The 23,753-nt window shown below is 39.3% G+C and overlaps 1 protein-coding gene across 1 annotated transcript in view; it reads left to right on the top strand.

Annotated features, from left to right (window-relative positions):
- FYN (FYN proto-oncogene, Src family tyrosine kinase) overlaps positions 1-23,753 on the top strand; it is a 184,493-nt gene that overhangs the window by 123,591 nt on the left and 37,149 nt on the right. Inside the window, exons 3-6 of the mRNA XM_065401551.1 lie at positions 14,208-14,465; positions 15,031-15,127; positions 19,043-19,141; positions 20,338-20,441. Of these exons, the coding sequence (XP_065257623.1) occupies positions 14,219-14,465; positions 15,031-15,127; positions 19,043-19,141; positions 20,338-20,441 (547 nt within the window). The 5' untranslated portion in view covers positions 14,208-14,218. The remainder of the gene's footprint in view (positions 1-14,207; positions 14,466-15,030; positions 15,128-19,042; positions 19,142-20,337; positions 20,442-23,753) is intronic.

Below are 23,753 nucleotides of genomic sequence, written 5' to 3'. Positions count from 1 at the left end.
TCCTCTAATTAGCGCAGTGTGGAACACACAGCTCCCACTGATCCGTGAAATACACAAACTCATTTTGGGCTCCTGAAACTAACTAACCCCATGAACCTCTCCCACATTTGCCCAAAGGCTCGCACACAGGGCTTTAAAACAATTTACCAAATACCTAATAAACTGAGGACTAAAATGGAGGGAGGAGCAATGCATGAGTGAAAAGACAAAATCCCCTTCTAACCATCTGGAAAAGGAAGGTGCTGGGCTTCCGGTCAGGCTGCTGACCATAGATCTTGCTTGTGGGGATAGCAGGGCATCCATTTTTCACACCCTCTAACTAGTACCTGATCAATTTGATGGCCCATATCCTCTGTCTATGCTCCTCAACCCAGAGCCAACCAGCTGCTGCGAGGTGACTGATGGGGTCTTTTTCCTGCTTCTTATTGGTGGGTCATGCTCCTCCCTCATGGAACTCTCCACTCCCCCAGAAACACAAGCACCTAAACAACAGGGAAGATTGTGAGATTAAGAGCCAGAAATGAGAATGTGGGAGTCCTGCAGTCATGTGGGGTGGGAATGCTGACTGGATAATAAACTGAGGAGGGGGATACACTTGCCTCCCCCACCACTGTGACATACTAGGGTTCAGTCCAGACTGAATAGCTGTGTCACCCCTGTTGGGGTGCCCTTTACAATGCTTTGCTGCTGTAGCCTCCAACCTGGACTGCTCAGAAACAGCCTCCAGCATGTAAGTCACTCCCAGCTATGTCTGTGTGTATGCTGCAGCCAGCCAGCCACACTTTGGCTCTTACCAGCCTTAAAATTTACCACAGGGTGACCCCAACACAGTCCCAGTCCCAGATTTTCCCCAGAAATGTATGTCCTGGACAGTACAAATATATTAAGTCGGTTATTCCTTGAAGGGAATAATATGCACACAACTTGGTACCCCAAATGGAGTTACCCAGACACTTCGACTTAAACACACTGGATTAGATAAAACAATAAAACAAGTTTTTTCACTACTAAGAGAGATTTTTTTTAAGTGAGTACAAGGAATGAGACATAAAAGCCAGAAATGGTTACAAGAAAAATAAAGATAAAATGCGTACAGGTGCCTAATTTAGCAAACTATATTAGATTCAAAACAAAGTTTTCTTACCACATGCTGCAGCATATTACTGACCAAACTCTCAGGTCAGGACCCCTCCTCGAGAGTCTCTTCAGGTGCAGTCAATGGGATGGGCAGGAAGAGATGTCTTGGGGTTTCTGCCCCTTCCTTTTTGTAGTCCTGTCCTCCCCCTTTGAGAAGCATTTCCAGCTGGGAGCAAGGTGACGAGCACGCTGTGTAGAAGGGAACTCCATCCTTTTTCTTTGCTAAAATGTAGACTTTTTTTTTTTTTAACCCCTGGCCCCTTTTCCTGCCCCAAAATGGCCACTTAGCAGGTAATGGTCCATCAGCCTTAGTTACACCTGGCTGAGCTTACCCTTTGTCTCTGAGGAACCGTTTGGTCACTTCACACTTATCTGGAAAACATACTTTTAGTCATGTTCTCAGCTTATGTTTATAACTTGACATATAATGCTGCCACATGCATTTTGCCGTGATATTGTTAATCAGAAAATTGAGTTTTTTAAATGATACCTCACAAGGCCTACCTTGTACAAACATTATTACCATAGTGCGTAGGATGTGAACATGGGGACTGTTCTGTCACCACCAGCACTTGTGCCTATGTGAGCCTTCCCCTGTTGCTGCTCATGCTTTCCGAAGTTTCAGGAGAGTTAAATGGATCTGATTTCTTGTCAGTTCCGATGCTGCCCCTCAGGTTCCTAGTAGCAACAGTGAAAACTAAATAAGCATGGTCAGCTTTCATGCTGCAGCATCCTGTGCCGATTTAGGCTGGTATTGCTCAGATAATGGGGGTCACAACACAGGAAACCCAAGCGTCAAAATCCCTGGGTCACTAGAGCTCAGTAGAAACCTGGAAGGGGAAGCAGTTTCTTATTTCCTCCTGCTGCTGTGGCTACTGCCTCCGTCCCTGCTGTGCCCCTCCTGCCTATCACCCAATCCCAGAACAGCTTCTTTCTCAACTCTAGTGAAGGGGAATCGGTGCTTCAAGGAGTTGTGGGTCAGGCTTAGTGGTACTTGCCAGCCTTTGGAGCTGAGCACTGTGCAGGAGAGAAGTGAAGGAGAAGCAGCCCCATCCACTGGCTCCCACACCTAGTAGCACACACCCTCCCCCTGCACAAAATGGCTGAAAATGTTCAGGTGAAATACATCATTTTTTGTGGGATGACTTCTTGGCCATTTTGCAGGTCTCACACCAAAAGAGGATTGAGAACCACTAGTCTAACTGAGACAGGACTGGAAGCACAAGCAGATCGTGTATACTTGCACTCCCACTGTTGCAGTCCTCCTAGTGGAACTGTGCAGGTAATAGTGGGCTGGAGGCAGATCTCAAGAAAAAGTTCAGTGTAGACTAAGATTCTAGAGAGCAGGGGTGGCTCCAGGCACCAGCGCACCAAGTGCGTGCCTGGGGCGGCAAGCTGTGGGGGGCGGCCTGCCGGTCGCTGTGGGGGCGGCAGTCAGGGAGCCTTTGGCGGCATGCCTGCGGGAGGTCCGCCAGTCCCGCGGCTTCGGCGGCAATTCGGCAGCGGGTACGCCAAAGCCGCGGGACCGGCGGACCTCCCGCAGGCGTGCCGCCGAAAGCTGCCTGACTGCTGTGCTTGGGGCGGCAAAATACATAGAGCCGCCCCTGCTAGAGAGACAAGGTGGATGAGATAATATATTTTATTTGATCAACTTCTGTTGGTGGGAGAGAGAAGCTTTCAAGCCACACGGAGCTCTGTGTGGCTCAAAAGCTTGTCTCTCACCAACAGAAGTTGGTCCCAATCCCATAAAAGATACTACCCCTCACCTGACTTGTCTCTAATTTCCTGGACGCCGCATGGCTACAACTACACTGCATAAGATACAATCTGTCATTTCCACATCCAACCACTGATCACGCTTTGAATCGACGGGCAGTAGTCTTTCACTGTAAGCCTTAAACTCTTCTTTTTTCACTGTTTTTCCAGTTCTGAAAATGTCAATTAAAATGGCTTGAACTCTGTGTCTCATCTCCATGAACTATGCATATCCATCTTAAGCCAGTGATCAAGGAAACAGGGTTTAACCCATGTTACCTGAAAACTTTTGCAAATTAAATGTTTGACAATAGTTTGGTGGTATGGTTAAAACACCAGGCCAGGCTCAAATCTTTAAATGTAATTGTTACTATAAAGACACAAAAACTGTTTTTTGGAGACTTGAAACCACAAGAGTAATAGCTGAGTTTTAAATATAATTATTGCTAGAGAAGTACTAAACTGTTTCTGCATTTCAGTGTAGACAAAGTCATAGTTTCTGTGTGTTACTGGTATGTACTGTAAACTTTTTTTTCAGATACAGACCTTGCTATGGTTAATGCAGGCCTTTATTACCTTGAGGTCATAGGGCTGCACCTTTAATCAATCTTGAAATTGTAGTTAGTGCAGAATGCAACTGGGCATAGAGAGCACATCATTCCTGTGATCTGCACTGTCTACTATGTTCTTTGGCTGCTTCATGATTGGGTGGGTAGGAGAAAGAGAGAGTATTTATAATTAAAAAGCTTAAAAGCTCTGTACTGATGTTTTTTCCCCAAAGAATGTCATATCTGGTCTTCACATGATATTTTGTAGGGCTTACCCTTGAAGGACCTAAATACATAGACTGAGCTCTCGATCTCAAGGTGAAAGGGGATAGGTGCTGAATCCCTAACAAAAGAGTTTTTATGCTAACTATTCAGGCATTTGAGCCAAATAGGTGTGAACAAAAACAATAAGAGTTTTAAATTATCTGAATATAAATCACCTCCTCTCTGTCAGGTGTCAGCTTGCATGGTTTCCTTGATGTCATATCCTATTAATGCTTCAATCAAAGAGCCTTCCATGAGAAACAGGATAGGGGACACCTGAATTTCTCATGTAAAAAAGGCAATCAGAAAAAAACATTGAGGGGAAGAAAATCTTTCTGTCTGCCTCTTGTAAATCATAAAGAAACAAACTAGTTCACATGAATTGAATTAAACTCTTATTAATCCCGAAAAGTTTCTAAAAAATAAGAACAGAGAAAAATTCAGAACAGGGTGAATCTGCAAAGAAAAAAAATCAAAGGGGCAAATACCTCCAATCATCTTTCTGTTTCCTGATGGGGGGGAGAATGATCAGTAGGAACCTCAATTTCACTTATTTCTGAGATTAAATGATTCTGCCCTTTTTAATGGTTGTTCTTTTGCAGGTCAACTATGCATGTTGAGTGGGAAAGAGGAGTATTTTTAAAATGTACATTAAAGTTAGGCCTGGCCTACACTAAAAAGGTAGGTCAATCCAGTTACCTACCACAGAGGTGTGAAAAATCCACACCCCTGAAAGACATAATTAAACCAACCTAACCCCAGCATAGACAGAGCTAGGTTGATGGAAGAATTCTTCCCTCAACCTAGCTACCACCTTTCAGGGAGGTGGATTATCTATGTTGATGGGAAAACCCTCTCATCGGCATAGGTAGAGTCTATGCCAAAGTGTTACAGCGGTGCAGCTGTGCTGCTGTAGCATTTCAAGTGTAGACAAGCCCTTAGAATCAGTGGCTCAAAATGTTCCTGTACACTGTCCACCCACCTTCTTAAGCCCAGCGTACTGAGTGGCACAGACAGCTGGGTATAGTTAGAATGTAACTTGGATATTTTTGTTACATGTGTCTTCACACTCTAAACCAACATTTCACCCAGAGTTCTATTCATTATTTAAATTAAAATGTCATACAATAAGCAGTGTGTTTACTTTGCTTCGTTATTGGTGTTAACCCTTAAATAAGGCTTTAAAACTCATTAGAATAAAGGAAAGAAATTCTCATCTCTAGACTAAGTCTGCCTCGTACTGAAGTAGTGCACTCATTTAAAGACTGAAGGCATTCTTTGCCAGGGTAGCTATACGTAAATCCTCTTTTCTTTAAGAAAAAAATTACAATTTATAAGCTTGGATTTTGAACAATGCAGCAGAACATGTCTAACTTACAGACCTTCTGAGCTGTGGATTTCAATGGTGCTTCCTTTTAATAAATCAAGTAAAACTACAACTACCCAGAACAATCTACAAGGTTTGACTCCAGTTACTGTTCCTTTAAGACTCTGCAGTTTTGACTGAAACTGGCATGCTATAGAGAATGAAAAAGAATTCACTGTTTCTAAAAAAGATGAGACCATAACATTCACAAACTCATCTGGCAAGGAAACGCTATAGAAACTAGAAAAAGTGGCAAAGTGGTCTTTTGTTGGAGTTTTGGAGGGTGAGCCTCCTCTTCTTTCATTTGTTGCATTGGGGAGTTTTTGATTACGCCTGCTCAAACAGACGCTTTGTGCTAATGTGTTTTCTTGTGGATTTGCCAGGTGACCTCCAACCCTTCGGCAACAGGCCAGTTCCACCACAACAACTGTTCCTTAAACAAGCACAGCAAGTGAAGTCAGTTTTTGCCACTACTGTCCAGATGGAACACTGACTTTCCTGTTCCTCTCTTGCTGATAGTGAATATAGCCTTAGATTCTTACATTAAAACAATACAGGAATCTGAGAGGTGCACCACTGAATACAACATTAGGAAGATACATATATTTCTCAGACCATCATCTAAATCGTTCCTCCTTTGATTCAGTTGCCACCAATCTGTATTCATGGACATCTCTGCTATTGATCACTCTGGCAGAGAGGGCCAGTCAGGTAGCATTTTGTCCCATGACCTATCTTATATACATGCATCCTCTCCAATCTCTGGGCTCCAGTGCTGGCTGACCAGGGACAGAAATACATGGCACAACTAAAGTCAGGCATGAGAGACAGAGAAAATGCCATTAAAGGAAGAAGGTAAGCAGTTTGCATCATATGCCCTGTAGAGGACTATGGCCTTGCTTGACTAAGTATTATTAGCTTGTATTATGTATATACCAACAGTTTACCATGTTTTCTCTGGGGGCTTCCACTTTTGCCATCGTTCAAGTGTCAAAGAATGACAATGGATTTGGCACCCTGAAGCTCAGAAACCAGTTCTGCTGGTTGGGGGTAGTAGGAGCTTCTCATTCTCCTAAAATGTTCCTTGGCTTCATTTTAGAAAATTCCTTCATATTAAACTTTCAGGAGTTCCTTATAGACAACTGAGAATAATAGGAGCACTCAGCTCGTCAAATGACCTTTGCTTTGGGCCAGCATACTGCAGCTGTAGGAATTCATTTAGGACACATCTTCCAGCAGTACCTCCAATAGATGTGAATTGTCACTTGTTATCAGCTTATTCATGCTACTGAGACTCATAGTTGCTTCGGGCAAGTAGGTAATTATAAAATGCTGAAACTTTGTGCTCATACAACTCAGTAAATCCTGGGGATGGAGCTTTAAAGGACAGCTCTTTTAAAAATCAAATTCATGCAGCTAGATCTTTTATTGTTCCTGTTTCTCTCATGAATCTGTTGTTTAAACACCTTCACTGATTTTTCATTGTTACACAGTAAGGTTTTGACCATGGCATGTATGGCCTTTTGCTCAGAAATATCAATATATCTGTTTAATTTTCTATGTATCCTTTAAAAATCTCATTATCAAGTCACAGACACTTTAAAAAAAATCACAGAAGATTGGGCGCTTGCCAATGATCCTGTCAGGTATAAAAATAAATGGATAATAAAACGCCTTCTAAAAGATTGAGAAACAATAGATGGTGTTCAAAAGTGTTAAATTTTAATATTTGCAGGGCATCTTCATGATGTATTCTCTAATTCCTGCAAACTGTAGAATCACTGATAGAACCAAAATGAAGGTGGGCTTCAATAAACTTTGGAGAATTAAAAAAAAAAGTAGTGAGAGTTGACCCATTATGTTGCATATATTATGCTGGTTTAGAACTTTAAAAAAAAAAAAAAACGTTCAAGATTAAAAAAAAAAAGTTACTACTGTGAATACCAGAGTAAATCTAAGAAAACTGAATGAGTGGAGCAAGCTAAGGATACTACCAATCTACTAGAATTCTTTGAGGGGATCAGCAAGCATGTGGACGAGGGGGATCCAGTGGACATAGTGTTTTTAGATTTTCAGAAAGCCTTTGACAAGGTCCCTCACCAAAGGCTCTTAAGCAAAGGAAGCTGTCATGGGATAAGAGGGAAGGTTCTCACGGATTGGTAACTGGTTAAAAGATAGTAAACAAAGGGTTGGAATAAATGGTCAGTTTTCAGAATGGAGAGAGGTAAATAGTGGTGTCCCCCAGGGGTCTGTACTGGGCCCATCCTATTCAACATATTCATAAAGGATCTGGAAAAAGGTGTAAACAGTGAGGTGGCAAAATTTGCAGATGATACAAAACTTCTCACGATATTTAAGTCCCAGGCAGACTGTGAAGAGCTACAAAAGGATCTCTCAAAACTGGGTGACTGGGCAACAAAATGGCAGATGAAATTCAGTATAGATAAATGCAAAGTAATGCACATGGAAAAACATAATCCCAACTATACATACAAAATGATGAGGTCTAAATTAGCTGCTACCACTCAAGAAAGAGATCTTGGAATCATTGTGGGTAGTTCTCTGAAAACATCCACTTAATGTGCAGCAATAGTCAAAAAAGCGAATGTTGGGAATCATTAAGAAAGGGTTAGATAATAAGACAGAAAATATCATATTGCCTCTATATAAATCCATGGTACATCTACATCTTGAATACCGCGTGCAGATGTGGTCACCCCATCTCAAAAAAGATATATTGAACTTGGAAAAGGTTCAGAAAAGGGCAACAACAATGATTAGGGGTATGGAACGGCTGCCGTATAAAGAGAGATTAATAAGACTGGGACTTTTCAGCTTGGATAAGACACCTAAGGGGGGATATGATCGAGGTCTATAAAATCATGACTGGTGTGGAGAAAGTAGATAAGGAAGTGTTATTTACTCCTTCTCATAACACAAGAATTAGGGGTCACCAAATGAAATTAATAGGCAGCAGGTTTAAAACAAACAAAAGGAAGTATTTTTTCACACAATGCATTGTCAACCTGTGGAACTCCTTGCCAGGGATGTTGTGAAGGCCAAGGCTATAACACAGTTCAAAAAAGAACTAGATAAGTTCCTGGAGGATAGGTCCATCAATGGCCATTAGCTAGGATCGGCAGGGATTGTGGCCATAATCTCTGTTTGCCAGAAGCTGGGAATGGGCGGCAGAGGATGGATCACTTGATGATTACTTGTTCTGTTCATTGTCTCTGGGGCACCTGGCATTGGCCACTGTCAGAAGACAGGATATTGGGCTAGATGGACCTTTGGTCTGACCGAGTATGGCCGTTCTTATGTACTACAAGTATTGGTCTGAATCTTCAAAAGTGGCTAACTTTGAACACCTTGTGTTTGGTGTCCAACTTGAATCAGCTGTTTAAAGATTGTCAGAGTTGATGCTCAGGACTTTCTGAAAATCACATCAAGCTGGATTCCCGAAAATTGAGGCACACAATCATTTATTGCTCTTAAAAATTGAGGCCATTACTTTTAGTCTGCAATGGGCCCAAAAGATGAATTAAGGCAGAATGAATTAAATGAAGTGCAAATGTCAATGTTTGTTTATCCCCTTGAACCAGATTGAATGTGGTATGCCACACACAAAAAGATTGAGGTTACTTTTTAAAAATTACTTAATTCTTCTTGACAAAAATCCTACTTTGTCAGTAAACCAGGAAGGACAATAACCCAGAATGTGACCTTCTGTATATGAGAAGTCTACTATAACTCATTCAACTTGGTATCTTTGATGTCACAGAATGATGCATTCTGGGATACTTTCAGCAAAACTGCAAATATCAAGAGGATATCCTCGAGGGAAAATTTTTAAACTTCTGTGTTTGTATGCTGCCTTTGGCTGGGTTAATGAGGACGTTTATATAAACTGAGTAAAAGCCCAGATTTTCATTTTTCCTATGTAGTTGGCCTTCACTAGAACCCGAGAGCCCTTTCTCCAGTTTCCCTGTTCGTAATTTCCAATCAGCCTCTAAAAGTTAATTAAAATAAGCAGTTATGTTAATCATTTACTCCCTCATGCCTCTTCACCTTCTCCATTGAAAGAAATTCTCCAAGGAATTTATTTTGTGGTCAACTCTAGTTGCCAAAATAAAAAACCAAACAGGAGAGAGGAAGAATGTGTCCCTGCTGCATCTCAGTGTCTTTGTCCCAGTGAATAGCTTCAGTTTTGAGCTGTAGGGGTCTGTCACCATGGCAATAGATTTGAGTGTAAGGGGCATGCAGGGTGACCAGATGTCCCGATTTTATAGGGACAGTCCCAATTTTTGGGTCTTTTCTTATATAGGCTCCTATTACCCCCCCCACACACACACACACCGCCGTCCCGATTTGTCACACTTGCTGTCTGGTCACCCTAGGGGCATGGCATCAATAGACCTATGAGCTGCTCCTTATCTTCCTTCATCTAGTACTTCTTCAGTTCTAATGAAAGCTGCATTTGCAACTAGAACATTATTTTAAGAGTAGCAGATTGTGGTATAGTCTCCAGAATTTAGAATTGCAGTAGAGGGCTGTAAGACTCTTCATAAAGATTTTAATAGCCTGAAGAAATACATTCATGGTAAATGTCCACTCCAGACCTGGTCCCAGCCACTTCTTCCTGATGATTTTTAGGTACGAGAACTAGAGTAGGCTATGGTTTGTCAGCTTTGGTGTAGTTTGAGAAACAAGAAGTATTAAACTTCTTCTTTAAGACCCCTTTGTGCCTTAGTGAAAGATACTACAGAAATTTCTCTGGTGCTCCCTTTCCTTTGGACTTCAGAAACTAAAGGAAAAGCTCCACTGAATAGGGAACAATGAAACCATTGCAGTATTGAACTGTATGATCACATCCTAAAGCCCCATCCCTTCCTAGTAAGGAGTTGGCTATTAGCTGTCCCTTGAAGAAATGGGGCTTCTGCATCTACTGTGGAACCTAACATGTACATCTCAGTCTGTGTTCCTAATGAATCAAATTCAGTTAGGGTATAGTAATAACTGCTACCACCACTAAAATAGTGGAAGCTCTCCATGATGAGGCCCCAGAACATAAGCACTGAGGCAAGTCATTTCCATAGTGGAATGCATGTGCTTCACTTTTGGTATATACTTCAGTTTCAGTGACTTCATTGAGACTTAAATACATGCGTAAGTGATGTCCTGAATAGGGATGTTTTCCTAAATCGGAGGTACTGTGTGATAAGCAGCACTTCAACCTCATGCCTCAACCCCACGTGGTCAGAATACTTCTGGTATAAACAAATATCCCATAGTGTTTTACTTACATATGAAACATATTTAGTCTTGGCAGAATTCAATTATTATCATTATTATTTTATTATTTATTATTATTATTATTATTTAAATTGATAATATCAATGTTTATTTTAAGCATGTTTTCAATTTTTATTCATTTTTTCCTGCAACTGTGAAAATTTAAAAATCTAGGTGAGATAATTATTTAATGACAGTAGACACTGAGATTCAAAAAATTAAAGCTTTATAACTGTTAAAACACACTGTCATCATATGTCAAAATTTTAGCCTCAGTCAAACTCTAAGTTCTCAAGCAGCATTTTTCTTTGCCTATCTGTAAATTTCAACAATTATTGATTGGAAATATTTTTTAGTCAGTTTGTATGGGTACAGTGAAATCAGTGTTTATCGACATTTACCGAATAATCGAATGCTTCCAAGCCTAAATATATTCCTTAGTTTAATGTACATGAAGCAGGGGCTGCTGTGCAGACATTAACTGAGATATGTAATTGTGTATAACGCTGACCTGCTTCTTGACTCTTCTGGTCAAAACTTTGTAGCATGGCAAGGAGACAGCTTAAGTCTGATTCAGCTCATTTGGCTGCTCTTCTCTTCTAACAGGAAACAATTAGTATGGCTGCAGAGAGTGGGAGGAAAGCAAGCACAAGAACTTACACAAGTATTTTTGTTATCATTAACGTTTTCAATGTTTCTAGCCCATTTGTTAAACTATTTTTCTTTTTCAATAAAAATGAAATAGTTCTAGCAAAGTGTGTGATTAATCCTCTCCCCCCCCCCCCCGAAAATGCTTTGCTTGCTAAAGTTCTAAAATTATAATGCATCTTAATTATTACATCTTTACCACATTCCATAAAAATAATCTGAGGGGTGTCAGGGAAAGAGCTGTGAGGAAGAGCTCAATATTGAAACAAAACCCCACGTAGTAAAACCAGAATTTGTGAATAGATCATTTTATTTTTAATGTTGCCCTAGTGGTAGGTGGCTTTTGTTGTTCTTTAATCTTGGCTTCTCTCTAGAATAGTTTTCAGAATCAATAATCTTCAAGAAAAAGTGCAGTAGTGTTATTTTAGTAGATAAAAGAAGATTGAGACTAATTAGATATTAATCAAAAATAATGAAGTTTAACGTGCTACAATAGTATAAATAATAATGACAGAATTCATTTTGTGTTTTTTATTCAACAAGAATGTTTCTGCCACTTGAAAAAAACCAATTTCTTTGGCTAGGCTAACACTAAGTATCCTTCAATGGAGTTACTAGATAGTTAACATGGACAAGAAAGAGGCAAGTCCAACAGTAGATATTTTCAATTGTCACTAAAATGTCTCATAAAACATATCAACTTTTTATATTGCTCATGAAATTGTATATTTCGAAACAAACCAGAAACATATGCAGCTTGTTTGCATTTGAAAAGTTCACCATTATTAAGCCATTTATTTGCTTTTGTAACAACACCAATGACAAATTATGAAATCGCCACATGACCCAGTAAATTATATGTGCGAGAAATACTTCATTTCCTAATGGAAACTTGTTCATTTACCAAAAGTTGCACAGCGTGTTGGATGAACAATGTGGTATGTTGATCTCATGAGAATTTGGTGTCAATACATTCCAGATTTTGTTTGGTCTTTCGTTAGTGAACATGTTTCCAACCTTACAAAACTGAAAATCCTGACATTTGGTGGGTCTGTTCTGTGGTAACGAAGGAGATTAGTTCTTGCAGTCCAGTCATTGATATAACTAGAGTAGTGATGTTGAATGGAGATATTTATTATCTGTGAAAACCCAGGAGTAATCTTGAATCATTTCCAGTAATGTGTTTGTGCATTCTCCCAGATGTAACTATGCATGATATAATTTGTTGCCTAGTTCGTTTCTTTGAGCCAGGAATGGACAACTTTTCAAAGTCTTGGCTTGAAAAGATGCATGTATGTTACACCCTCTGTCACGCTTTACAAGGTACTACAATCAGGCAGTCTTTATACTTGAGCTGTCTAGACATTGTAACTGAGCTGAAAAGGACAAATGAAAGAAAAAGCCCTCTCCATCAGACCTTTTTTCATTCTGCACCCAATTCTGACTCACAAGCTGCACACTAACAAGAAAAGATAATGGGGTAAATAGGCTAAAAAGCCACTGGAGTGGGACAGGAGAAAGAACTCACAGTTCAGTGGTCCTCTGTTAATATTTGTTTATGATTAACATGCAAAAGTATTTGTCTTGAAGATCTGTACATGTATTCATTGGTGGTATGATTTTCTAATTTATTCACTCTTTCAGAATTATTCACATGAATAATTTTACTTTTAAGGCATTTGTAATTTTAACTTCCTCTCTTTGACTAACTAAACATGCCAATCAAATAGGTAGGGCTAGATCATCAGCTGCTATAAATCAATGCACAAACTCTCAAACTTCAATAGAGCTATTTCAATTTATACCAGCTTACGATCTGTGTGTATTTAGTAAAGCTGGGAGAAAAACAGTCATTATCTTCATAGATTTTTTTTTTTTTAATTTGCTGGGAGAAAATACTTTTTTTTTTTTTTCAGTTAAAAACTTTTTTTTACGTTTTTTGGGTTAACCCTTTCTCTTTTTTCCTTCTCCTCCGCCTTCCTACCTTTCTCCATGCCAAAGTGGGAAAAGGAAAACAGGGGAGAGAAAGGAAGGAGGACAACAACCTTTTTGTCAAAGGGGAAATTTTTAAAAAATGAAAAATGTCACTGAAAATGTCACTTATTATAAAGTAGTAAACTCTGCATGACCACAGATGTTTTCAAATGAAAAATGTTGTTCTGCTGTAACTTTTACGTCTTGAGAGATTCTCCAGTTTCTTAATACTTTGCACTGTTCAAAGTTGCAGTAATGGCAGCATGTTTATAGAGTGTCCACAAGAGCATCTTTTCAATAAAACCTACTTTATTATCATTTAATGAAAATTGTGGAGAGAATTTCCAAACAATTAAGGAAATGTAATTTCCCACTGAAATGTCAAGCTTTTAATGAGATTTATATTTGAATAATGATGGTTCTGTCTGCAAAAGTAGTGTTTGAGAGAGAAATAAATGAAATGACTTGGTAGCACTTACAGCTGTGTAAGGACATCTTTTTAAAAGAAGAAGTATTTCCAGGGTATCAAAGAACAATATAACACTAGTTTGAAATACGGATGGGATTCTCAAGTCTGATAAGGCCAATTAACACTCCATAAGCAGCCCTAAATCAGGGAATCATAACCAGTTCTCTGCAGCCCCCTCTCCACTCTGTTGGGTATGTCTACACTGCAGCTAGAAGCATACTTCCCAGTGCAAGCAGGCAGACCCGCTGGCTCTGCTCAAGCTAGTATGTTAAAAATAGCAGTGTAGTCAGGGCTAGCTGGGCTGCAGCTTGGGCTAGCTGCCATAATATGGACTAAGGGAGTCTGGACAGATTTGAACTCAAGAAAGCTTTGTTTTTCAGCCTCTTCTGTTGCCAGTTCTCTCTTCCATAGCTCTAGGGTTTGGTGGCTTAATGTCCCCTCTGTCATTCTTACCCTGCTTCGTCATATCTGTCTGTCACATAATGGCATCAGCATTGCGTTACCTCCATGTGAAGTCGGGAGTTATTGGGTGCTCAGCACTTTTGAAAATTAAACCACTTTTTAGATGCCTAAATATGGATTTAAGAGAAGAGTGCCCCAGGAGCTTCCTCAAACAAATCTACATTTATTGGCAAAAATTGAACTTTTGCTCACTAGTGGCGAGCTGGTCAGCCTAACTTAGTTCCTAGTAGTGCCTATGATCCAGCAAGCATCACTGTAAAAACACTTTTCTTTTCTTCTTTCTTTGTTGTAGGATTTTAGATAATGGGCTGTGTGCAATGCAAGGATAAAGAAGCAACAAAACTGACAGACGAGAGGGATGGCAGTTTAACTCAGAGTTCAGGATATCGCTATGGCACAGATCCCACTCCACAGCACTACCCTAGTTTCGGTGTGACTTCAATTCCAAACTACAACAACTTCCATGCAACAGGAGGCCAGGGACTGACTGTCTTTGGGGGTGTCAATTCCTCTTCTCATACTGGGACTTTGCGTACAAGAGGAGGAACAGGTAGGTACCGATACAAGCTTATTTCATGGTATATTTTAGCACATTGTTTAAAAATGTATCTATGTAGTATAAAGTAGAACTAATTTCAGAGTAGTCTCTGAGCTCTAAAGGAGCCTATTGACTTAGGGAAAAGACTTTGGAAAAATTCACCTCTGACATTTAATCATTGAAATAAACTGCACTAAGCATTGAAGTTACTGAGTAAAATAACCATAATTTCAACCATATAACTACACCGCTACCTCGATATAACACCACCCGATATAACACGAATTTGGATATAATGTGGTAAAGCAGTGCTCCGGGGGAGCGGGGCTGCGCACTCTGGTGGATCAAAGCAAGTTCAACATAACACGGTTTCACCTATAACGCGGTAAGATTTTTTGGCTCCCGAGGACAGCGTTCTATCGAGGTAGAGGTGTACTAACTTATAGTAGTTACTAGTTGTAAGCAGTGGGGGTAACCTAACTACCTATAGTAATAACAAACCAAACTGAGCCCTTTTGCACACACATAATTGCATGGTATCACAATGAAAGTGTTCAGATATCTTCTCCTTTTTCAGGTGTAACTCTTTTTGTGGCGCTTTATGACTATGAAGCAAGAACAGAAGATGACTTAAGTTTTCAGAAAGGAGAAAAATTTCAGATACTTAACAGCTCGTGAGTTTTAACGGGGTGTCATGCTTGTCAGTTACTATTTTATAATTAAAGATAACATAATGTCAACAGTTCTGTTTATCAACTTATATAATCAGTAAAAGAAAAGATGTCATATATTCAAGAAATATGCTTTTTAGGTCTTGTGCTTGTCTTCCACTGCTTTTTACAGACTTTATTATGGGGGGAAATTTCCAAAACTGCAATTTTTCTTTGACAAGTGGCATCGTGAGGTTCCATGGTGAGAGCCTCTTTCAGTGATTTCCATAGCTAATGGAATTTAGAATTCACAGCAAATTCAATCTTGGAACTGAGAGCACAAGCTTCTGTGCATCACCACCAGTAATAAAAGTGCTGCAAGCCAAATTAGGCCATGTTCACACCTCTGCAATTCCATTATCTTCAATATTTTACATGAGAGTTTAATTTGAAAGGAAAAAAAAAAACCTTGATTCACAAGAAGGAATACAGTCCAGCTCTGTATGCCAACGGGAGTAAAAAGCAATAACATTTTTGTTACTACAGTAAGATGCTAAAACTCTGAATATGCACAGGGAGCAGATCTGTTGAGTAATAATGCACCATTTCTACAGTCATGTTTGTAGGACTGCACTTTAAGCCAATTTCTTAAAATGAATTTTACCTATTGTCCATGAAAAGATACTCATTTGGGGGTTAAAATCTGCTTCTAAAAGATTACTGTGCTGGCAGTTTACTGTGAATCCTATATTGGAATAACTTGTAGAAAGCTTTACCTGTTGTGGGCAATGTTGCTGTCATAATGAAATAAAAATGGATTAATATCCAAAAGTATACAGTAAGGAACAAAAGCAGTATCCCGTTCTGTTTTATGACAGCGGGGCAAATTCATCCCTGATGTAACTCCAACTTTAATAGAATAACTTCAGGGCTCAGTTTGGCCCAGTGTCCATTAAAATGAAAAGAGTCAGGTAGTTCTGTGGAATATTTTATGAAACTGTGCAGCTGGAGAGCTTTGATGTAGATGAAAGTACAGAAGCCTCAGTTAAGACTTGTAAAGAGAGCAGCAGTTTAAAAACATCTCCACTTCTAAATTAGCAATTGCAAAAAAAATCTGACAAAAGATTTTATATTATCCCCTTTTTTCACATTGCCTGGTGCTATCCTAGCCTTGAAGCCTTGCCGCAAGCTATATCATGGCTTGAAACTCACAAAAAAATCAGTCTATTATAAATTCCTTAAACATTCCACTTAATGAAGTCAATGGGAGCTCACAGTAAGCTATATTATTTGGAGTCATTGTAGTACAGAGTAAAAGAACAGATTCCACCCACTCATGAATGGTAGCAATGCATGCATTATGATGTTGGTACATATTGTGTGGAGGAAGGTTTTCTAGAGAGAAAATCAGCTACCCGTTGACTGCCTTAGGAGTTGTGGGTGCTCAGTAACCATCAGGATTAGGCCCTACATGCTCAGAACCTTCAATATCTAACAGCACTCCTGGAATGTTGAAAATCAGGATGGAAATCTTACAAGAACAGGCTTTGTTGTGAGAATTCATACTTTTGTTATGTTCCTGTTCAGGCTGGATATAATGCAAGATAAGCCTCTTTTGTGCTCTTCTGCTGCTGCTTGGAATCATGAAGCACACAGGTGCACAAAAAGGAGTTGGTTTTGTTTTCAATTGAACAGATTTCTTTCTCAATCTAAAAGAGGTTCAGGTTTGGTTAATCTTCTGGGTGAAAGTTCAGATCAGTAATAAACTTTATCTGAGCTATTTCATGGATCCCTAAAATTAATGTTGGATTTGATGTAGGTTGAGATAAAATGTAATTTAATTCCCCTCCTCACCAGCACATTGAGAAAGATTTATGTTTTTCTCTTTTGGAACATTTTATGACATACAGTATGTAATATTTATGGATACGATAAAATACCTCCATCTAGTGGAATTTACATGCAATAATACATTGGAAATAAAAAATAACTAATACATCTCTGTTGTGCAATAATAGAAACAACGATTTCAGAGAGGATTTTAATTGTATTTATTAATAAAAGCTTTTTGTCATCTCCCAAAAATATTTTATATGGAGACACAGGACAAGATTTTCAAACTTTGACTGCCTAAAGTTAGGCACATAAACAGAAGTGGCCCAATTTTCAGAGTTGCTGAACATCCACAGCTTCTGTAAAGTCAGTGATATCTGTGTGTGCTCAACAACTCCTGAAAACCAGGTACTTCTATTTAGGTGCATTATTTTAGGTACCCAAGTTAGATAGTGTTAACCAAAATTTCTAGAATAAAGATTGTGTTATGGATGAGATTGCCTGCAACCTACTGAAAACAGACGGGGGGCGGGAATCACACTCATAAAATGAATAACAGAATATGGATTTTTTTTTTTAGGATTACAAATTAATAGCTCAAAAGATGAAAAAGAACATCTCCTGTTTGACTAAGTTCAGCTGTTTTCTGAGCTGTCTTATGAAGCATTTTACAAGTTCTCTCAGAAACTAGTTCACAGAGAAATAGTTTTAAAATAGTTCATCTTCATATAATTTAAATGCTTGTTCAAAACAGCATTGCCCATATTTGATTTCTGTAGTTCCTGTTTGCTTATTGGAAGCTTTAAGGTTTTTAGTTCACAGTTGTTGATTCTGTATAATTTAATTAAATCTCCATTTTACAAATTTGGAAATAGAGACAGAGTTTATAAACTGTCCAAAGCCACAAAGAGAAATCTTTAGCTTGGCTACACTGTGCCAGAGTGTGGACTACAGGAATGAGAATTGTAGAGTGCACCAAAGTGTTGAGATCTAACTGCCCTGAGTGGACATTGCTGATGCTAACGAAAAGATACCTACTTTGTGATAACATTGTCCTATTTGAAAGAGGGCCATTTTAATGCAAACTAGGTACCTTTTAGATCGAACCAGCGGTGTCCACACAGGACAATTACAGTGCTTTGGTGAGCTCTGCGATTCAATCCCCTGTAGTCCACACTCTGGCGCAGGGTAGAGGTAGCCTTTGTTCGGGATGGAATTAGAAGTCAGGAGTATCTGGATCCCAATGTTGTGTTCAGACCACTAAACCATGAATCATCCCATCCTGTAAAAAGCTGAGAAATAAACATTTTCTAAAGCTATTGCATTTCATTACAGCAGATTTTCTTCTAAGGGCCATCTCTTGTCTTCATTCTATACATCTGCCTATTATTGATATAAACTGAAGTTGTGTGGGAGGGGGCAGTCACTGCACTGAGATGGCCCTGTTTTTCTTTCTTTTGAACGGTTTGGGAGAAGTGGCTTGCACAATGATTTGAAAATGTAGCCAACTCATTTATAATTTAAAATAGCTTTGTTGGTGACCAGGAGAAGCAACACAGAGCTCAATTTTCAGAGGCTATCCCAAGCTGCAGATTGGGTAACAAGGCAAGTAAATGGCCTTGTTACATTCTTGAGTATCCATCAGATGCATCCCACTTAAGGTGTGGATGTTCCTATTAAGGTTAGAGATGGACGCGACTCAGACTTTCCCAAAAGTTTGGATCTGATATTTTGTTTCAGGGCCCTCACAAGAGCCTATATTTGAAAATTGGCCCCACACCAATTATTCCACACTCCAAGTCAAACTCAGCCCTTACTGAGGGTGATTGGAGTGGAAATAAACAGCCATTTATGCCACTGTGCTGAATTTGAAAAACTATACTTCTGAACACTAATTAAAAAAAAATGTAAATAGGTGCATAGGGGTAAGTGTCTTAATTTGGCTTAGAATGGTACCACATTTTTCTCTCTCCAAAATGCCTATATGATAAAAGTGTGAGTTGTTATTAATTCTTAGCATTACCTACAGCTTCATGCTTTAACAGTCAAATAATTTTCTTTGCAACTGTATTTTTCACTCTGACTTTCTCACCTCTATTTCTTCAGTGAAGGAGACTGGTGGGAGGCACGTTCCTTGACAACAGGAGAAACTGGTTACATTCCCAGTAATTATGTGGCTCCAGTCGACTCCATCCAAGCAGAGGAGTATGTTTCCTTTTCATTTTAAAGAGATATTAACACTGTAATTGAAGGAGATTTAAGAATTTGAGTTGATTGATTGTAGTGATTTTCAAGAGACTTACATCATTTTTATTTCAGTTTTCAGCTGCACTGATAAATAATTAGGTAATTAGTAACAAAGGGAGCACAAACTCAGCCATTTTTCAATGTCAAAACAAAAAGGAAGAAATCACAGCAAATGAAGCAGACCTTGTTCTGTTGTTCTAACCAGTTTCTTGCTTCAGACCAGAGTTGCCCAAACTAACTTGCCAGTGCCCCAGGAACAAGTAATTTACATAAAACAGGGCAGATTGTATCAACCATAATTTTTAATGTGGGATGATGGCCCACAGAGTCTACAGCAGGCAATAAAGCATGGTTTGCTGGGTCTATAGCCTCTGTGGACTGACACTCTAAGAACCCATGAACTTCATTTTAGACCTATATTTATTTCATAATCAGCATGTTGTGCCGTTAGAGCAATCAGTATTTGAAACACCAAGCACAAAAGTTATATTGCGAAATTGCCTTATTTTAATGAGTTGGTTGATTTCAAACAAATTTAAATTATTGGGTGCTAAGAAAAAAGAAATTAATCTAGCACAATGGCATTTAGAGCATAAGTACCTACAGAATCATGAAAAAATTTGTACGCTCTTAGGTTGTATCTGGTCTTTCTATTCAGTTTTCTTAGCTCTGGTGCAAGAGGAAAAATTGGCCTTTGATAAAATGGGTGTATAATCAAGAAGCCACAGGTCAATAAACTGTTATACTGCAATTTAAAACAAAATGTAAAATATACTGTTGACTCAGAAGTTAGTCTGATTGCAGCTCTCTTTCCAGTGGCAGCACATTTTAAAATGTGTTCAACCTTTTTTTCATTCATTCTATCCACTATATGCAATGGTCTAAATTCTGGCAAGCACTGTATATCAGCAATTACCAGAGGCTTGATGTGGATCACCCTTCCAAACTCAGAGAGGCTACTTCTTTCAGACTTTCTATGGCACTACCTGTCACTTGTGTTCCAGGGTAAAGCCTAAAGTATGAGGACCACAGTGGACCGAATAGAGGGATCTGTAATTTTCTTCAAGGATCTACTATTTTGGAGCTTTGCAAGTCGAGTGACCCTACTGAGCATCCTATCTAGCATTTTTCTTACCTCCTCTTATGTTTTTAAGGTGGTACTTTGGCAAACTTGGCCGAAAAGATGCTGAGAGACAGCTGTTGTCATTTGGAAACCCACGAGGTACCTTCCTTATCCGTGAAAGTGAAACCACCAAAGGTAAGATGGCCAGTTCTATGAATATTAATGGTAAGTGTAAGACAGAAATTGTAGCTCATGGTTATGACAAGTCAGCAAGATTCTCTTGTGAATGACACCGAGATAGAAAGATATCACCTAGTCAGACTGCAGTAATCACTACAACTCAATTCAGTGAAAACCATTATTTATTTCTGTATAATTAAAATGTTCAAATTTCACCTTCTCATATGGATATAAGTAAGGGGTTTTGGGGGGGTAGTGTTTCTCCATACTTTCCTCATCTCCTTAGAATTTTAATTTCACAGAAATTTTTTAACAATTTTAAATTCAAGTATTTCAGAAGCATGTGAAAAGAAGGAGCATTGTGTGGAGAGTTGGCATCATGAGTGGGTACAGCTAAGATTGTTGACAGGACTTAGAAGAGAAGCACCATTTATATCTTTCAAGCTGACCTCTCATTATATGATACATCCTGTTTAATAATTCAGGTGCAAGTGCCAAATCATTCCTTCAGAGCCCCTAATTCCAAATGGAATGTCAGAGTTGATATTCTGTTGCTTCAAAAGGATAGCTTTCCATGCTATTACCCTGCAGCTTGCCCTTAGTGTAGCAGCCAGATACAAGTGCCCGTAGTGTAGCAACCAGAGTCAAGGCACAGTCTTCATAGTCTCTATAGCCGTATAGCTTCTAGACGTTCCATGTCACTGACTCCTGATTAAAATATGGAGAGCATGACACCCTAGGCTACAGTTTGAAAACTTGACTGTTATAAGCATGCTTCTACCCTTCAGGAGTAGATTTATGTATAGTTCTGAACAACAGTTATTTGACCTTGTTTGCAGAGTGATCGTTTTTCAGAACATCCACACTATTTCCTTTAGCTGAATCTGTTTTTTCTCTTAGAGCTTTCTAGGAGAAACAAAAACACCTTAACATGGGGGTAAACCGTCAGAGATGTGCTTATAACATCAACGTCATTTTCTTTGCTGCATGACTTTGCTGAGGCTTTCTACAGCAGCAGGACAGGCTTCTGTTGAAAATGGAGGGGTTTTGTGTTGTTTTATTTAATTTCATGTCCATTGTCAACATTGCTATTTCCCGACTCATCCATGGAGCATCTCAGGGAAGATGGTGAAAGAGAACATATAGCCAACTTGCCATTCAGATCAAAGAATAAAACATATTGGAGGATGGAGTGGTGGATTCTCCATCTCTTGGAGTCTTTAAATCAAGACTTTCATGCACTCTATCTCAACGAGAAGTTATGGACTTGATGTAGGAATCACTGAAAATCTATGGCCTGTGTTATAATGGTCAGACAAAATGATCATAATGGTCTCTTCTGGTCTTAAAATCTATGAATCAGCCAGGATCACGTTAAAAGTATTAAGCTTGATGACTTCAGCAGTGAGTTTAACCCTCTTTGGTCAAGCTTTCCCACTCCCCCCACTTTGAAAATAAATAAATCAAACCTGTCATCTCATCCTTTCAATGCCTGACTCCCCAGACATGTCATCACTACTTGTCTGTATGATCATTCTCCCCTCCTCCAGGCTGTTTGTTTTATGTGTTTTGGGGTTTTTTTTAAAGTTCATAAATGTTGTATGCTTGTGTATATGTAATATTTATCCATACATCTATGTGTGTATTTGTGCCTTATTGCCCAGTTAGTAAGTACACTGTAGGTTATTGAACAATGAAATACAGGAAGATTCTCCAGTCCTTCCATTGGATCTGAGGTCAGTGGGACTCCACAAGGGGCTGTACACACAGATCCGATTGCAGGACTGGAGCCTAAGACTATGTTTACATTTTTCTAAAGAATCTAAAATACTAATCAGATAGTGAGTGTGACTAAGGAGAATACAGATGTTGCCAGTGGTGCAAGTCTTACAAAAGCCTAATATCTAGGTAAAGAACTATGCCTGGAAAGCTTGCATGAGTAGGACTCTGAGGTAAAAATGTCATTACAAAGCATAGCTTGAGAGCAGGTTTATTCCCCTGGCCCCCAAACTGTTTTAAAAAAGAATCTCTGAACTCAACTTGTAGAGATGTATTTATCTCAATAGGGAAAACTCTTCAGAAAAATAAGCTCCTAAATGTGCAATTTTTGCTCCATGCTAACAAAAATCTTTTTCTCCTCCTGAGTATGTCTCCTTCTCTTACAAAACAGAAACAAATATATATAAACATCGGCAGTTTTCCGGGTGGTGTTTTTCCTAATCCTAAAGGATGAATAACAGGAGTTTGAGAGCTCTTGCAGCAGGCTGGGGGTGTGTCTACACTGCAAAGAAAAGCCTGCTGTACCAAGTCCCAGAGCCCAAGTCAATTAGCTCGGGCTGCAGAGCTAAAAATAGCAATGTTGACATTCTCAAAACTCAGTGATAGTGAGAGTCTCTGAGGCCAGGCTCCAGCCTGAGCAGGAATGTCTACACTGCTACTTTTAGCCCCTCAGCCTAAGCCAATTGATCTGGGCTCTGAGACTCGGCACCGCAAGTTTTTCTTTGCAGTGCAGACGTGCCCTATGAGGGTCTTGCTAACTGGAGCTCAAATCTGTGGTGAACAGCTCACAGGAAGTCTGTTGCAATCCAATATGACCAAAGGAATTTTTAAATTCTATATCTGACTCCTCCTTGCACTTATCTCCAGGTTGGAGCTGGGGAGATACTTTCCAGCAGAAAAGCTGGTTGCATTGCTGCTTTTAAGCACCGTTTTGCCAGTGATACTGCTGAAAGGAGTTAATCTATAGGTTGTCCCAAAAGGTACAATTAGTTCTAATGGACAGCCAATCAGTATTGTTATTCATCAAGCCTGGAGGCTGTAGTGACCCATCCCATGTATTGGGCAGACTGAAACTATAAAAAAGGGCAACTTCCACCAGCGTATTCCTGATTGCCTCTTCATTTATGAGGAGGGAAAATGGCACCAGAACAATAGAGTTTATGACAGTGCAGGTTCTCATGAGCTTGAATCCATTCTGTGCGGACACAGTCTCCTTTAAGCTTTCAATAAAGATGCATCATCTCAGCTCCTTCAGTTCTGAAGTCACTAATCTTTTAGTCAGAAAACTGGTTCATGCTGTAGGATATGTTGTCACCTCTGATAAGGGAGAGGACAGATTTGTATGTCTGCTTTCCATTCTGTCTAATGCCTAGAGTCCTACTGTGGATTTGGAGAGACATGTTCAATGGGCATCATTCTTGCATGTCTGTGTTCCTGCTTCATGTTGCCATGTTTTCTCTCTCCAAGATGTCTGCACTGCAGTAGTGGACAAAGTGATTGCTGCATTTAAAGTTTATTAATTGGTTGTTAATGTTTGAAAAGCAATTT

This window comes from Emys orbicularis, chromosome 3 (genome assembly GCF_028017835.1).
Source record: "Emys orbicularis isolate rEmyOrb1 chromosome 3, rEmyOrb1.hap1, whole genome shotgun sequence".
NCBI lineage: Eukaryota > Metazoa > Chordata > Testudines > Emydidae > Emys > Emys orbicularis.
Note: the sequence above shows the minus strand (reverse complement) of the source record. Positions and strands in the feature narration are given on the sequence as shown.